The sequence below is a fragment of the Apteryx mantelli genome, chromosome 2 (assembly GCF_036417845.1).
Source record: "Apteryx mantelli isolate bAptMan1 chromosome 2, bAptMan1.hap1, whole genome shotgun sequence".
Lineage (NCBI taxonomy): Eukaryota > Metazoa > Chordata > Aves > Apterygiformes > Apterygidae > Apteryx > Apteryx mantelli.
The window spans coordinates 72,995,673-73,012,679 of NC_089979.1; the positions used below are offsets into that span (position 1 = coordinate 72,995,673).

Here is a 17,007-nt window from a genome sequence, read left to right on the forward strand (position 1 = left end):
AAATTTAATCTTTCTTATCTGCTGACAAAAGAAATGGCTGGTTTTGAGTCCAAAGCACTGTGTCTCACCATAGAAAGGGTAGAGCCAATACTACTAATCCAGCGATTTGTATTTATTTGTCAAACATCTTTCTCCAGTCAGCTGACGTAATACAATAGGTGATGCATATCTAGATACAGAATTGTACAGATTTAATATTACAGTCAAAAAAAACAACTTTACATAAGTTATATCCCACTCTCATTTCTAATAAAAGCAAACTAGAGTTGACAAAAGGTACAATTTTTTACAGAACTGCCAATTCTACAAAGCATTTGAAGAAGCACCACCATCCTTTTGGCTGTATACACCAAACAAAATAGACCAGGGGTCTGAATTTAGGTTGGAAATTTTATTGCTGTGGAAGATGGAATGAAGCAGTTTGCTTGTCTACAGTCAAGGGTGCCCTCTGTACTGTTGGTACAAACAACGAATCTTATACCGTAGCTATGCAGAAATGACCCTGAAGCAAGGAAAACAATGTTGCTGTCCCCTGTTGGGGTTAAAGAAACTTTTAATTCATGGACAATCAGTGCAATGAATTTTACCATTACATCAGTTGTGTTTTTTTTAAAAAAATGTTTAAATCTAAAACCCCAAATTGTGAAGCATTTCTCCTGATTTTTTAACACTGCCTCTTGTTTTGCTCCTATTTCTGGCAACTGTTTACCCTTCTAGCATCTGAGGCTGCGGTTAGACAAGATGACTGTGCCAATCAAACAGCTTGCTACTATCAAAAGGGACTGGTCCTGCCTCCTCCTCCAATGGCTTTCAATCAAGATATCCTGCTTCCTCATTTGCACCAACTCTGCTGTTCATCTGATTTCTTTATGAATCTATAAAGTCCATTAAACCAGAAGAAAATAATTCTGTTCTTTTAAACTACTACTTACGGGTTGGTTTCTGCCACCTTAGCGAGTTGAACCAGCTTCACTGTGCCGTCAGGCAAACGGCAAAGCCAGCATAAGACAGGGGATGAAAAGAGGAAGACCAGCAGCTCTTAGACCTATTGACCACTTTGGTCTTTTTCCCACCTCTCCTCAACTAATTTATTTTAGACCTACAATAACTCAGTCTCTCTGCTATAGATTATGCATGTGTCTCTGCAGATTATTCATTACCTTTTTAGTTTCCATTACCCACAATTAACACTATGCAGGGAGGCAAATTTATTTTTTAAATTACTTTGACTGCAAATACACCCAGGTATAACAGCAACTCTTTTCAGATGTCCATGAAATGATGTTTTAAGAAAATTTATTGTAAAATTTCACTGTTTGTCCACTTCGAAAAATACCCACTTCTGTTATCTTTTAGAGAAAAGGGATGACAGGTGTTCTTCAAGAGGAAATTTTCTTGCAGTCCTGCCAAATATTGGAATTGCATTAAGGTGGGAGCACAATTTGGACATAACTGAATTGGGCAGAAATCACTCAGGGCATAATTTGGCCTGCAAAACTTTCATAAGTGGCGATGATGGAAAAGGCAGAAAGAACCTGTGTCAACTGATGAACAAACAAGTCCCTCTCACACTCTAAAATGAATTCTGTTACAAAAACAAAGAAAGGAAAAGAGGTTTGGGAATTTTCAATGGAGCCCAACCCCAACATCCTGTTATTCATCTGTTAATCTTTAAATTCACTTGACAACAAGCAAAGTAAAAGTGACGTTAAGAGCGGCATGACAAGTTTGCTCAAATGCTTATTTTCTGAATCTTTTAGCAACTGTATTTATGAAAGCAACTATATTTAATCACAGTTTAACACTAGGCAAACAGGGTGTTCACTCTGAAGATAAAGGGAAACTATTTCAAAGTTGAAAGAAGAATTTCTCTTTCTGTAAATGCATTTTAAACATCCACTTATACAGACAAGGTTCCTTAGAACATTTACAATATTCTACTAAACTCTAAAAGAGAGACAGACAGATGTTACCTACTGCCAACAAATGCAATTTCACATCACTGATGGAGTGAAAAGCTCCCTAGACAAACCTTAGCATAAAATTTATTTCCAATATTTAATTGCAGCCTTCAAAAATAACAGAGATGAAGCTATCCATATATTTGGACCATCGTGATGAATGAAGAGGGATATTCTCTTTTTAAAATTAAAGTTTAGTTTGTGGTTCAGCCTACATGTCTGCACAAGGGAGGAAGGAGGCATAGTCTTGGTACGTAGTGGCACATTCGAGACAGCGGATCCCCAAGGGCTGATAGGTTTTTGTCCGCACAAGTAGAAAGAGAAAAGATGGAGGCTCAGCTCAGTAGTCGGCACAGCGTAGCTGCTGGTACTGCCACCTAATTGCCCCTCTGCAAATAACACACTGCGTTAAATTGTATTACCCGGTTACAATTGTGTTTGGGCATTTTCAGGATGTGGCACCCTAGCTTCTATGCCGCCCGCTTGGCAGCGTCACCGGGAACCCCTGGACAGCTGAACAGCAAACAGGAACCACTTGAAAATTAACGGGGCAACCATAAAATTAGCCATTTTCAGGTAGTTCTGCTTCCTGCTCCGGCCAGTCACTTGGCCGCACAAGCAGCTGTGGTGGTCCAAAGACAGGGAAAACCCAGGCATGGGAACAAGTTGCCAGCTGGCTGGGGTGGCCATGCCCCAGCATCTCCCGCTGCCCCAGCACCACGGTCCCCTCTCGGCCCTTCCCAGGGCAGCGCGGTCCCCTCCAGGGGCTGTCTCGCACACTCCTGTCTTTCTGTGCCAAGCACTTCAGCTCCCTCAGACAGGGAAAACCTAAACCTCCAACAAAAGTCACGTTAGCTTTTCCTCACAAGTTGAAACGGCTCAGGGCAGGATCAGGCCAGCACAAGGGAGAAAGGGGGCTCCGCAGCCATCAATGGACCATCAGCCTCCTCCATTAGAGTACGCACAGTGTAAAACGTTGTTCCTACACTGTGTAAGAACCTACATAAATGAATAAACTACTTTAATCACCCTAAATTTAAAGCAAAAGGAAATCAGAACAACAAAATTATGTATTTTTACTCATCCCTTGATTTATTGAACGTATGCATCTTCTAACTTCTACTTGAACCAAAATATTCCCTCTTATATGTCCAAATTTCTCAACTAGATCATGTTTGCCACAAGTCTTGGACAAAGTGTAGCCACTCACAATGCAATACATGCTTGAATAATTCTATTGTCTAATTTGTCATTTCTTAATTACTAACCACCTCAAACAAGCAAGCAGACTTCTGCACTTTTTCCTTTTATGAAATAGTAACACTTCTTTAGCACAAATTTCTTAGAATTTAAAGTCTTATGTCAAAAATTTACTTTATGATCTCCTCTTTTGACAATACTGAATTTACTCTCATAAACAGAATGCAAGCAATAATTATATCTTTTATTGCTTTTTTTCAGCCTTATCTCACATTCTGCTCAAGAAGAAAACTATTTCCCAAGGGAATCAGTCTTCCTTTTACATGAGGATCTCTAAAAATCGGTATCACAATTCCAAACACCAATCCCTATTCTTAAAATCTTAACACAAATGACAGGCAGCAGTAATCAAAATCACTAGAGGTCCCTCTGGGTTTTCCAGTGTGTGACCTTGTTTCCATAATCAGAGTTCCAGTTCCCCTTTTATGGCTACAAAGGTTTTTTTGACAACCTACAGAAGCATCTCCTCCTGGTTTTATATTCCCCCATGTTAGAAGAGAACCTAGCAAACAAAGGCATACTGTAGTGTGTCATTCTATATGCTGTGAATATCTAGAGTCAACATGAACGTGCATGCAACATATCCACTGAAACAACAACTATAATACATCTGCTCTTCTTTCTCTAAAATCCTTCTGGCCAGGAAAAGAAAGGGGGGGGGGGGGAAAAAAAAAAGGAGTCAAGAGAGCAGAAAACCAATTAGGATGAAAAATAACCAGTAGCCCAAACATATAAGTGAAAATTATCAGGTGAAGAGGAGGTATATTAAAAAAAAAAAGTAGAAGGCGTAAGACCACCTGCATGCACACAAATCTGCTTTCCTCATCCTCCCCAAATAAAAACCTAGTACATTATTCAGAATCAAATATGTAGCAGGGATTCATCCAAAAACTGAAGATGGCAGGCTTGTTTTCAGGATAACGTATCTTTAACAGCGAAGTAGAGATGGGTTTAGGTATGCATTTAATCTTTAATACTCATTTTAATTTTTACTTTTTTTTAATAGTCTTTATTACTCAGAGAGGTATTGCAGTTAACTGTCTCTGTGTCACCACTGGCCCCTCTTAGAGCCTACAGAAACTTTAGAACAGAGAAGACTGTTGATGGGTTCATTTTTCACAACATTTAAATTGAACTTGCTTTTTGTACTAAGAGTTAAAAAGGCACAACTATGTCAGCTGCCAAATCATTATCTATACTACTGTACTTACCAGTTTAAATTCTATTGACAATAATTTTCATACAAGTTTAGTAGCAACTAAAAGAAAACTGACAAAGCAATTTCTGCAGCGTGTTTACCAGCCTTCACCCATTCCAAATCCATTAAAGCTTTCTAAAGACACCAGTTGCATGGTGTCACTGCCTGTTTTGCCTTCCCCTCTTGTCAAAAACTCAGTACTTACTAAGGAAACAATTACAGGTTGCATGCCTGTCACACTTCTAAAATAAGGAGAAAACAGTTCTAAAAACCCAAAACAAACAAAAAACCTCTCTCTGCAATACAGATGGTGGCACCAAGATCAAATCATGCTATCTAGTCGTCCACAAACCTTGGGGTCCTCCGAGCTCTTGGAAGTCTGTGAGACCAATCCACCGCTGAGCAACGAGCAGGGAGCTCAGAGAGCTTCAACTCGTATCACACTCTTGCTTCCCACTCCTGGAAGTGGCTATATTTGCTGCGTACTGGAGAGCGACCTATTTGATTTTCAACAACTGACGGAGTGACATCATTTAGAGTTCACTAGGGACTGTCACAGAGCTGTGCAGCACATACCCTACCCTGGATGCACCTTTTTCCTTTATATATACAAGACAAAGTAGTCTAAACGGAATTCAAGACAGGCACTTAAAGAAAAGTCCAGCTTTACAGGGGACATCATTTCCCAAGAGAGCAATGGGTGCCCACTATTAATAAAGAGATCACTCACATAAGACCATATTTAAGTGCATGGGACCCTTCAGAGGTAGCACACAAGAAACATTGGCTGTGGCCTACATATTGGAACATGTAAGGAAACATTTTTCACTCCAGCAGTATGAAATTATGGCTCTAAGGCTTAGCCTTGAAATACTACTTTTTTCTAAATTCAGAATAGCTTGGTAAGTATTTACGATGACCTGCTTTTTCCTCAGTCCATAGAGACCTGTGGATTTTAAAATATATGGCTATATTTTTTAAAAGATGTAACAAAAATACATGCTTAAATAGATTTTCTTAATGTCATCACACAATATCAATCCCACTTCCTTTTGCAATGCTTTGTTATATATAAAATGAAACATCTCTTCAGATATTAGTGGACAAAAAGGGTTTTGGACAGCGTTCTTGAAATGGATCAGCACTGACACAGGATATTTAAAGAACCATTTAACAAACAGAAGGAATAATACAGACTACCACTCAAGCTTAAAAAAAAAAAGGGGGGGGGGGGGGACAACAAAAACCACCAGCCTTGGTCACCTACTTATGTGAAGGAGAAAATGCATTGCATGATACAATTCTGAATTAGAGAAGCAAGCTCTGAAGACGTGAGCCATGTCATTGCCAAGGGAAGCCTGTGGCATATTCCACGCCTGGTACCTATATTGACACAGCATTCCCAGCCAACTCACTTTTCATCTAAGCTGCCTTCGGAGAAACTAGACACCATAAAAACCTCAGTCATCCTGTAACCTGGCATACCATCAAAGCCTCCTAACACACAATTACTGTGCTTCACGCCTTTAGACTTTTTTTCCTTTGACTAAACAAAACCTCCACAGTGGAATAAGAAACTTTCGAGAGAAATTGTGTTTGACAGAAGATCAATGATGCAGAGGTGCTGGAGGAAAAAAAGCCAGAACTGTTTTGTATACACCCTCCAAGCTTATTAATGGCTTGCTGATAAAGCTAGATATCCCTTCCCTTCAGATCAGTATCTGATATTATTATTGAACTCAGAAGTCTGAGGTCTTCTTTAATCACATTAAAGAGTTTGCAACTGCTTACGCAACACAATAACTTTATCATGCCGTCTGTAGTTATCCAACCATTCTGCTGGGTTTTGCCTTGTCGGCAAAAATGCTTAGTAAAACGCAGTGAAATTTGACTCACCATGTCAAAAATCCAAGCTATGTATAAATATGAATAACGTACCAAATAAGCACCCAGCTGCTGCTTTAATGCATTAGCACATCTGAAGCTATGCACATGCTTAAAAGGAACTGCCATAAATCTCTATAAAAAAAACCCCAAACAATACCTAGTGAATGAAAAGAAAAACATAAGCCTGCCCTGAAAGCTGAATCCTGCTACTCATCACTTTCAAGGCTCAAGTCAGCATGACAAAGCCTTTTTAAGGAAACATCTTGTGTCAGTGAGTGAATACAAGAGACACACTTTATACTTGCCTCTCACAGCACTACTGCTTTTTTAAGCAAGATGTTAGGCAAGGGGCAAGAAACAGAGATATATTAATTGGCCACAGGATTAAATAAATAAAATTAAACTCCTTCCAAGTCCGTATCATCCACATTTTTCTGTATCTGCTTTTAAAACTTCTGAACAACTGCTCAGTGAACAGCTGAACTAAGGAAATCTAGTGTCCCAGTCTTTCTGCCTTAATCCCCTGAATCTTTTTATCTCTTAATGCTATTACATCTCTGGGCAATAGACAGCATGTACTGTGATTACTCCGGAGACACAGATGCTGGTTAGCCAGTTTCTTGCAACTAAATGACAAAGAATAGGTAAATTCTGTCTGACTGTTCTTCATCAGGAGAACTGATTCAGACTGTTCTCATTTATCCAGCCTCAAATTTTCATTAACTTTGCAAGAATTTAATCACCTTTGAAATGGATACCTTCCCTGTCTACATATTCAGTACACTGAGGAACAGATAGATCAGATAGATCATTCATTTTCTGTGGAATGGCAACCTCACTCTGGCCTTTTTCCTGACACCTACCTTCCACCCTGATCCCTATCTAAAACAGCTTGTTAGAAACAAAAACATAAGGATTGTTCGATTGGGCATTCTAAGCACTTCAAAAACAAGTTCTTCTGTGTAGCTCAAAGGGGCACAGTGTTTGCCAGATGGTGCACTGTCTCCTTCCTCATTACAGCAAAAGAATTGCAATTAAAATGACTGAATTCTTCCAGTTGTACCAAAAGACGACACTTACCATTCACTGCCTTGAGACTTCCGTTAATGCCATCACCATGTTGCCTCTTCTGTGCATTCTTGAACTCCTTTAGAGATAAATAAAGGACCTTCCGTACCACCCTCTCCTCTGACCATGGAATCCCATCACTGTCATCCTAAAAAAGATGGTAACGAAAAGGAAACATTAATTGTATGCATCTAATAAAACAGACAAAACCCAAAAGCTTAGCACTTAACAAATTATTTTTGATCAGAAAAAAGAGAGGCTGAGGAAAATTACTGTATAACAAAATGCAAGCTAAAAAGAATAAGCATTAACACAAAACAGAAGCATAACTATTTCCATCAAATCAGACCATTAGTCCTTCTAATCCCTTATCCTGCTAATAGCAGTAGCCCTGTACCAGGTGCTAGGCAGGAAATGAAATTTATTTTTTAGATCCCTGTAATGAATCCCTCTGCTTCATGGAGAAATTTATCACACCCAGGAAGTGCTCTCTCAGACAATTAGGAGGAGAAAAAACATTTCACTGATTGTTGAATAAAATTAAGAGGTAAGTTCAGTGAACCAACTTTTCTTCTCATTTTTGCCTCATGGCTTAGTATATTTATATACTGATGCTACATTACCAGTTGTCTGGTTTAGTGATTTATATTTATTTTAGCATTACAATGTGGTTGATAACAATGAAGTTATTCTGAATTTATCTCAGCATAAAGTAAAGTGGAATTTGGCCCATGGGGCATATGTTTTCTACTTTATTTTTAGAAGATAAATGCTATATTGTCAAAAGGAATACTAGTGTATGTCATATTTAGTACTATCTTTAGTAAAAAGATTAATTCCCTGGCAAAGCATTTCCCTAAAGCCTTTAGCATTCAAATAAATTAAGTCAGCAAACTGACATAAAGACATAAATGAGATCAGGTATGTCTTTTTTTTTTTTTTTTTTTTTACATTATATTTTCATAAGCTCCAATTTCCCTAGTATTGTCACAGGGTCTTTAAGATCGCTATTTGAGCATTCCTGCCCTAGAATTCCTCAAGGGCTACATCATTGCCAAGCAAGAAGATTAACATTTCTAGGCAGGCCTTATTTAGGTGAGTGTAACACAGCACACTGCTACACTTCACTGGAAAACCAGAACAGCCACATCAGCAATCACGCCAGGAGGCAAGAGAGTTTACCCGCTCGTGTGTGTGAAAGAAGTGACCAACGTGATTAATTAAAAAAAAAAAAAAAAAAAGTTTAGGGTGACCCATTGATAACTTTTTCTTCGCTCCTCCAGTGAGTTCTTCAGATTGGCAGTCAACTGCTGATCTCTGATCAAAAACATTTTTCCCCCCAATTGTATGACAAATTACTTGGCCAAAAAAAAAAAAAAAAAAAATAGACAAAACAATGACTGCAGTGAAAGCAGTTAGCATTTTGGCAGCGGGATGCTCATTTCGCACCAGGGACAAGCTACTATACTTTGAACAACACTGAGCTATGCCCAGAGAGCTTTGGAGCATAAGGAACTCCAAGCCAAGAAAGCAAACTTTGTAACTGAACACCCACAGCAACAACAACAACAAAATCTCTGGGAAGCATTTTAAAAGGACTAGTACATCCAGTTATTTTGTCAACAGAAGTTTATACAAACAACTTCAGCTTACCATTTTGCTGCCAACACAACTTCAACCCTAACCAGGACTGACAATAAATACTGAAAGTTGCAGCTTGCTTAATGTTGACAAAGGTTGCCAATGGAGCCCCGTTTGTGCTCCCAGAGTCTCGCACATACTGAAAGTAAACCAGGAAAGAAATCCCCTCTCACAGAGAGCCTGCTGGCAATGCCTGGCTCAACTTTCTGTTTTTATGATGGACTAAAAGGTACGGAAAAACTAGTAATTAAATCCTTAAGGAAATTGTGCTCATTCAGGAAAAATTCTTCTGTATCTATGGCATTTGTCCATGTTACAGACACAAGCCTAAGGATGCCTCTCTCTCCCTTCATCTGTATTTGTACATATTCTTAATGTAAGAGGCAGCAAATGCACAGAAAAGGGTTAACAGCCCTCTGGTCAGCGCATGTCTTAACAAGAGGCAACAAAACCATCACCCTATATTTTTATATACTTTAAGCCAGGCACACAGAAGACACATGCATGCAATCATCATTTTAGTTAATGTACGTTATAATCAAAAGACAGGCTGCCTTTCTCAGCCTGTGTCAAACCGGTATCTTTTTCCACCAGGCCCATCCTGAAGTGGGGCAAACCAGTAACAAGAACTACTCCTCCGCAGGAGCAGATACTGCAGCCCCTGAAGATCCAAAAGCTGCATGAAAACTAGGGCCAGTTACTGATCCCACTGGCCCTTTTATTTCTGCTAAAAATGCAGTGAAAAAAGAAAAAGAAAAAAACAACTAAAGAAATGGTCCCACTTAAATCCACTTAATCATAACATAGTTCACTGCAACGAACACATGGCAGCAGTTGTTGTTCCAACAGCAACAGGGTAAAATCTGCTGACAGGGTTGATCTTTAAAGGTTCCCTTGCATACACCAATCAAGTGGGCAGATTGCAGTGGGGTTAGGCGACCTTTGAAAGGTACAGTATCTTCCTGGGAACATCCAACTTACAGTCACAGTTCGGGAGGAAAGTAAATGATCACCTTACACGAGAGGCCTTACCAAGCTATTTTAGGCAACCTTCTTTAACATAAATGTGCTTTTTTTAAAAGGATCTGAAGTTGCCTCCCTCTCCCCAGACGGCCTGTTCTCCGAGGGCCGAAGCCCCTGAGATCTCTTCATCGGGCCGGCCAAAGCCTCCAGCCTGGCTGTCGACACGGCGCCTGCCCTGCTGCCTGCCGAGGGGCCGCTCGGGCACCACTTTCCCCAGTGCAACCAGGTGCCCGAAGCCAGGAACGAAGCTGGCTTTCAGCAGCCGCTGAAACAACCCAACAACATTTCACAATACACAATCACTTGTGGGACTGTAAAACCAAGGTGCACTATACATATATGGCCTTAATCTTCACATTGTAATAGCAGTGGTCTCAACAAAATTGCTTACGGAGAAGTCCCTCCACATCAGAGCTTGCCCCAGCCCCGTGCAGCCGGGACCGTAGTCACAGCCCTGCCTACGCGGCTTTCCTGTGGGCTTTCCCCACGCCAGTTGCTCGACTTAAAAAAAAAAAAAAAAAAAGACCTTAAGCTCTCCAACACTGTGTTATCCAAGGTCAGCAAAATAAGGGACTAAGCCACTGCCAGTGCCCACATTTGTATGACTCCGTATGTAGGAGCAATAAAAAGCTTTCATAATCATCGACTGCGTCTTCCCTCTAGCGTGCAACACAAAAGCAGCCGCAAGCCAGAGAGCAGCTGACTTGGAGCCTGACTGTGCTCTTGCAGCTAACTCGTTCCTACTCCTGACACGTTTAACTATAATTACGTGGGTCAGGACTTCTCTGCCTCATAATGTCAGTTAAGGAAGATTTGCTGGACACCTCACTTTGCACTCCAACAGCCAACTGGAAAAGCTATCCCACATTAATAAAATAGCATACGCATGCACCTTGAACTGGTTAGGTTATAGTCCTCAAGGCTTTCACTTAAGGATATTTCTATGCAACTTCTCAGAAAAAAAAGGGGGGGGGATTGATTTGATTGCTGTCTTTAAATGCCTCCACAGGGAGCAGAAATTTGATAACAGCTCTTTAATCTGGCAAAGAGGGGTGTAATATCATCCAACAGCTGGAACTCAAATTCAGAAAAAATTAAGTCAGAGTTAAGGAACAAGGTCTTCAACTGTGAGAGTAATTAGCCATTGAAACAATGTACGGGGAACTAATGGACTGTCCATTATTGACATATACCCCCCAAAAGGACTCAACAACATTTTAAATTATAGGTTCATCGCCATATGCCCATAGCCTTTGCTGTGCACAAGGTCAGCCTAGATGACTCCTGCCTCCTGGTCTGTAGCTTGATTAGCTCATATGCTCAATAAGTAAAACAAGAGAAGAAAACAGCGAGGTAAGCCCAGGGACAGAATTAAAAACCAAAACTGTACCATTTCCTTTGAACTGTTAAAAAATTAATCACACCACCTTCTCCATTACGCAGTTTGGGGGAACTGCGCATCATACATTCACATCTGAACTTCAGCTACCAATGCACCCAAATGACAGCTCAGCAAGCACAATACGAGGGGCCGGGGGAGGACTGCAGTCTCCATTTACCTACGCAGCACGCTCTTACGCAGGCTTCTGCATTAATGAGAGCAGGGCAACGCTCTTCCACAGTAACTGGCCTGCTGCTTGCCTTCAGCTGCACAGTTTTAGAGATGATGTTTGCAGAACAGTGTAAGAGGCTACCGCCACATACTCCCAAATTGGGAATAAATATATAAATAAATAAATATGTACACACACACACACATATGTGCGTGTGTGTGTATACACATATATATATATTTGTGCATGTCTCTCTGTGTGTGTGTATATACGTAATAAAATCAGTACGTGTACCACCTGTATCTCTTGACAATTCCCCTACAGCTTATGTTTGTTCACGGCAGCTCAGCTGCATGGCTTGCACACGTGGCCTGCACACAGCCTTCCTATTTGTGAAGTGGTATTTGAACCCTCAGGAGGAAGGCAGAAGTGACAAGCAGGCCTCACACCGCCTCCCGGACAGGCTATACTGCACTGCGAAGCAGCACGGGCTGCTGCATGTTGCTCTGCGGCAAGCGTCAGGAGCATACGGATACACATGACTCAAGTTTCTCCATTCATTCATCACCAGATATCACATTCTTCAGCTTGGCCTAGCCTTGCCTTAAGCAAACAGGAGACATAGTTCACAGGGTAAAACAGAGCTGGAACAAGGGAGAATGCATGCAGCACTCAAAGCTATTTGTTTTACTTTATGTAAATACTTTAATAGCAGTGATGGTTTTATTTGAAAAGTCAGGACTTTGTAAGGTACAAAGATACTCATAAGCATGTGTGTTATGACTCAGTGTGGCTGGCGTATTTCCAGCTCTTTCTCTGGGTCTTTCCCAAGCACGCATCTCCTGACCCCATTCTTCATGCCAGGTTGCAGAAAGCAAAACAACAAAACAAACCCCCTCTTTTTTCTTTTTCCAGCACTGTAGCCAATGCTGAGTTAAGATCACTGTGGCACCCAGTGCCCTAAATGAATATGCTTTCATGGTTCAACGGCCCCCAGAGAGTCTTTCCTGCAGATGTAAGAAGGTCATTTTGAAGCAATGGGAAAAATAAACCACAAGTTTCTACCCTTTCCTCAAGGATATTTTTGAAGGAAGACTATTTCAAAGGGTTTTTTTTCTGTGTTTAGCTAGCAACAAAACAAAAATCTGCCTTTTGCATGAAAAACAGACAACATATTTTCCAAGATCATATAAACTACTTCTCAGCTGCAGGACCAAAATGGAAATGCATGTTTACTAAATTCAAGACCTGCAACAGATTTTGCCTTTTGGCTGTACATTATCAGTGGAAAACAGTTATACCTGTTTTCCTTCAAAAAGGAAAGCCAGATCTAAGAATTATAGGTGAGAAACCTAGATACTACTCCTAAGACTTTAGATACTACTCCTAAGACTTCTGTGCAGTCTTGGGCAAGTTACCACCGTTAAGTGTGATTAACATGCTTATTCATTTATACAGCCCACTTCCTTTATGTATGTACAGCACAGTGTGAACCTTGTAAGAAAGTGCAAAGTTCTGCTATTATGTAAACACATGTATTTCCCCTATTGAGTTAGCAGAGGTCTCCATTGTATTACAAAGTCCCATCAACCTTTTGATCGCCCTGAATACGCATCATACCTGCAGAGGAATAAAACCATTACGGCCTATCGATGCAACTCCGCTCCTATATAACTTGCAGGAGAGAGAGGGCCATTTCACGACCAGACTGCACCAACGGTTCTCAGCAGAAACTCCTAGCAAAAGTCTGAACTTTCAGTGTAATGACTTGAAATGAGACTTTAAAATATTCAAATGAAGCTATACAAATAAAACCTTTCTACTCAGCTCTGGCAGCTATCACGCAACTTAGACTTTGTACAGCTGAGCACAGTATTATGCAAACTGGATATACCTCTACACATCCAAAGTAGTATCCTTATAGTCTTTTGCCTGCTATCAAGGTCTCTCCACTCCCTTCTCTTCTCACAATAAAGTTCACACTTATTTAACTTTTTAATCAAGTTTAACTAGCCAGAGAGGATGTTGCAGTTTCTCATTTAGAACAAACTGCTTATATATAGTGGTAAAAAAACAACAACAACAACAACAAAACTTGTGAATAGCTTAAGTTGATGAAGATTGATACAGCTTGGAGACTTGATTTTACAGTGACTCATGCCTTCTGGAAAATGTAATCTGTTCTGTCTAGTTTAGGAAAATAGGTCATGTTTTTTAAATGTGCTAACTAACATGAGAAAAGGGGAAATTTTCTTTATTAATGGTACTGTTACAACATTAAGTGCATTTGATAATTATAGTGACTTTTTTCCTAGTACTTCCAGAAAACTTCTCCAAAGAACTTGTGTTATGTTATAGATCTTGACCAGTAGATTTTATGTTAATATGGCAAAGAAATGGTGAAGGAAAATAAAAATGTCTCTTCTTCCTGCTTTCGCACTTCTCCTACAGCTTTTGTCACCTACAAGTAAGTTAGCCTAAGTTCTCTGCCTCCTGCTGCATCTGGAATTATATTTCCTTCTTTTAGACACAATTCTTGTAAGAGCAGCATGGGAGAGAAATGCTCTGCTTTGGGGTTACTAAAGCCTAAGGCATTTTTGAGCCCAGTGAGCTTCAACCTGCCCATGCAAGAATACCTTAGGGTAGGGGATGTATGGTTGAAATTTTCTATCCAAATACAAGTGACTAATGAATGCCTCAGTATAGGCTCCCAGAATTGAGGCATAAAAATAATTCCTAACTTCATCTTAGGCCTAAAAAATAAAACACTTTAAAAATAGTGAGTTCACATGTTAAATGTTTCTTTTACATAAACCCAGAGGCCTTGGCTATGTTTCCGCACCTCTAGAAAACTAGTACTCAATATGAAACTAGTGAAAGCTTACAAGATATCAACTGTTTCCCTTGTTGGTCTGCCAAGATAAACACTTGAAGAAATGCTAAATCCAAACAAATTCAGAGTTAAGTCAGGTCTAAGGTTTCCTCATTTATCAACTTACAACAGAATTTCAGCTTGAATCATCTCTCACTGACAGCAGCTACTCCAAAGCCATGACTTTCTTAAGCCATACTTAGAATCTAATCAATCATTTTACATCCAGCAAGCAGGAGTTTCAGGCTCTAATGAGAACTGGCAGCATGCACTAACAAGCCACAAAAGGCCAAGGGTGGCAGAGTGCTGGAAGAAAAAGGCGTGACAGCAGGAGATAATATTCAGACTTGGGGAGCAGTTTTCGTAATCAGCTTAAGCAAATTCCCCCTGTGACCAAACGGGATGAGCTGCCTCATCCCTGGTGCCAGCGCCAGCCCTTCTGCAGCCCTCTGACCAGCTCAGCGATGGAAACTAGCTGTCCAAATCTCATTCCAAGACAAGGGAAAAAAAAGACTATTTTCAGTCAGATCAGTTCCCTCACTGCTAGCCACGTGGCCACACAGGAGCTGCAGCTGGAGCACAGAACGGGGTGCGCTGGAAGGGGGAAAGGCACGACTGTTCCTTTTCGCGGCAACCAACACCGCGCTGATGCAAGCTGATCGTGAAACCAGACTGCCACAGTCACAGCGAGGGAGGGAGAGCACTGCAGATGGCATTCAGGAAATTAAAATCGTTTTGCTGTACTGTAACAATTGTAAACCCCCAATATCTCACTGCATTCAGATGAACCATACTCCCTTTTCCCACAATGCTGAAGTGTAACACAAACTGTAAAGCAGATTAATTTGCATGAGAGTAATGAAAGAAATTCGGGGTGGGGGGCTATTTCTGCCAGAGGAACAGGGCCTGCAACATTTGAGTTTGGTCAAAGCCTGACGAAGTATGATCTTCTGTTTGACTACTGCTTGAAATCAATTTATGCCTGAGCAAAAGCTCTGAATTGATAAACACATTCCTTATTTGACATACTCTCTAAAAAGCGGAATGTCTCTTAAAATGCAAGTCGAATGATCATCAAAAGGGTATGCACATATAGAAGTACATGCCTCCTGCTTAGAAACCACAATAATTAATTTAGGCATCATTTCTCATGTAGGTGAACAGGTCTAAATCTTTTCTAAATGAAAAACAAACAAACATACCTGATGGGGGGGACACTCTCACTGCAAGTCTTAACTTCCTTGAAACACCATAAAATAATGCATACTTACCTTTGATTACAGACTGCTAAAAACTACAGCTGAAATTGGATTAGAAACTTCTGCTGAAAAACAATTTATTGCATAACACAACTCTGACAGCCGGGGTTTCTGGCCACCAACCGAGCCTTTATAAAAATCTGCTGGGCAGCTGCCAAATCAGCTCTTTGAGCCTTGGTATGTCAGACATCTGAGACAGTAGTCAAGGAAGCCACAAGTACTGTGACATCCATAGCCCCATACTTTTATGGTTAAATGGTACAGTCAAAGAACAGAGTAGTATGAGCCATTAAACACAAAGGTAAAAATCTCCTGCAGCTGTTGATCTGACAATTCTGATCACGCTGCAGAAGATCAAGAACCACAGCAGGATTTTCTTTTTCAGGATCTGGTATTAATTTGACCATAAAAGTAGCCTATTAAAAAGACACAAAGAAAGAAGTGAGAAACAGCAGCTAGTTCCAAAAATCCTTTGCACTCCTAGGTAGAAATCACTGCATAGAATTTTAAGTTTCACTTTCCAAATAATCTTGCTGTCTGCAGCTGGAATTAAAACTCTCCACCAAGTACACCTTAGATATACCTATAAAACAACAGCTCAAGAAAATTACAATTTAAGCATATTTTTTTCTAATTAAATTCATTTTTATTGAGCTTGTAGTTTTATAAGGTGTCTAAGTTCCAGTATGCAACTATATAGACAGGGTACAATAAAAAAGAATGATTTTTGCAGTTTAGAGATCTGATAATAAGACCTACAGATGTGAACTTTAATATGGCTAATCCAGTCTTCTGTATATTGCTAATAATCTTAAAATCTTTTTAATCCTCAAAGAGAATGCCTGATTCAACCATTTTTACATGCCAGAATAGTGCCAGGGTAGCAGGGATGAAAAAAAGACACACGTGGCACGTTATCAATCTGTCGTCTTTATATCTAAACGAGTTTAACTTTAAAGAGGTCTAATTTTTGTCATCTCACAATGTCTGAAAGACTCAGAGGTACCAGGATTTTAGAAAAGCTGCACAACTGTCACTGCAGCTAGCAGAATTCCAGTCTCTCCGCACAAGTACAACAGGAGGCCTGTGCTTAGCCATTTGGTCCCTGGATGGTGAAGCCTCACCTACCATAGAAAAAGATCCACTAATCTACCTATATGGGCAAACACTGCTTTCTAGGAGTGTAATAGCATATACTAGGAAAAAAGTGCATCTGCAAATACAAGGCTCACATTGCTCCCCTCAGTGGAACAAATATACCAGGCTCTTGCCCCTACATCTTAGC

General features: G+C 40.2%; 1 protein-coding gene across 7 annotated transcripts in view; it reads right to left on the bottom strand.

The window, feature by feature from the left end:
- JARID2 (jumonji and AT-rich interaction domain containing 2) overlaps nt 1–17,007 on the bottom strand; it is a 238,064-nt gene that overhangs the window by 128,324 nt on the left and 92,733 nt on the right. For 6 of the 7 annotated variants that reach the window (XR_010883351.1, XR_010883352.1, XM_067290888.1 and 3 more), the window contains exon 2: nt 7,387–7,522. Coding sequence is in view for 3 of the 7 variants with exons in the window: in XM_067290885.1 (XP_067146986.1) it covers nt 7,387–7,522 (136 nt within the window). In the remaining 4 variants the exon portion in view is untranslated. Of the gene's footprint in view, nt 1–7,386; nt 7,523–17,007 lie in introns of those variants that run through there. The other variant, XM_013941337.2, reaches the window with a different exon arrangement.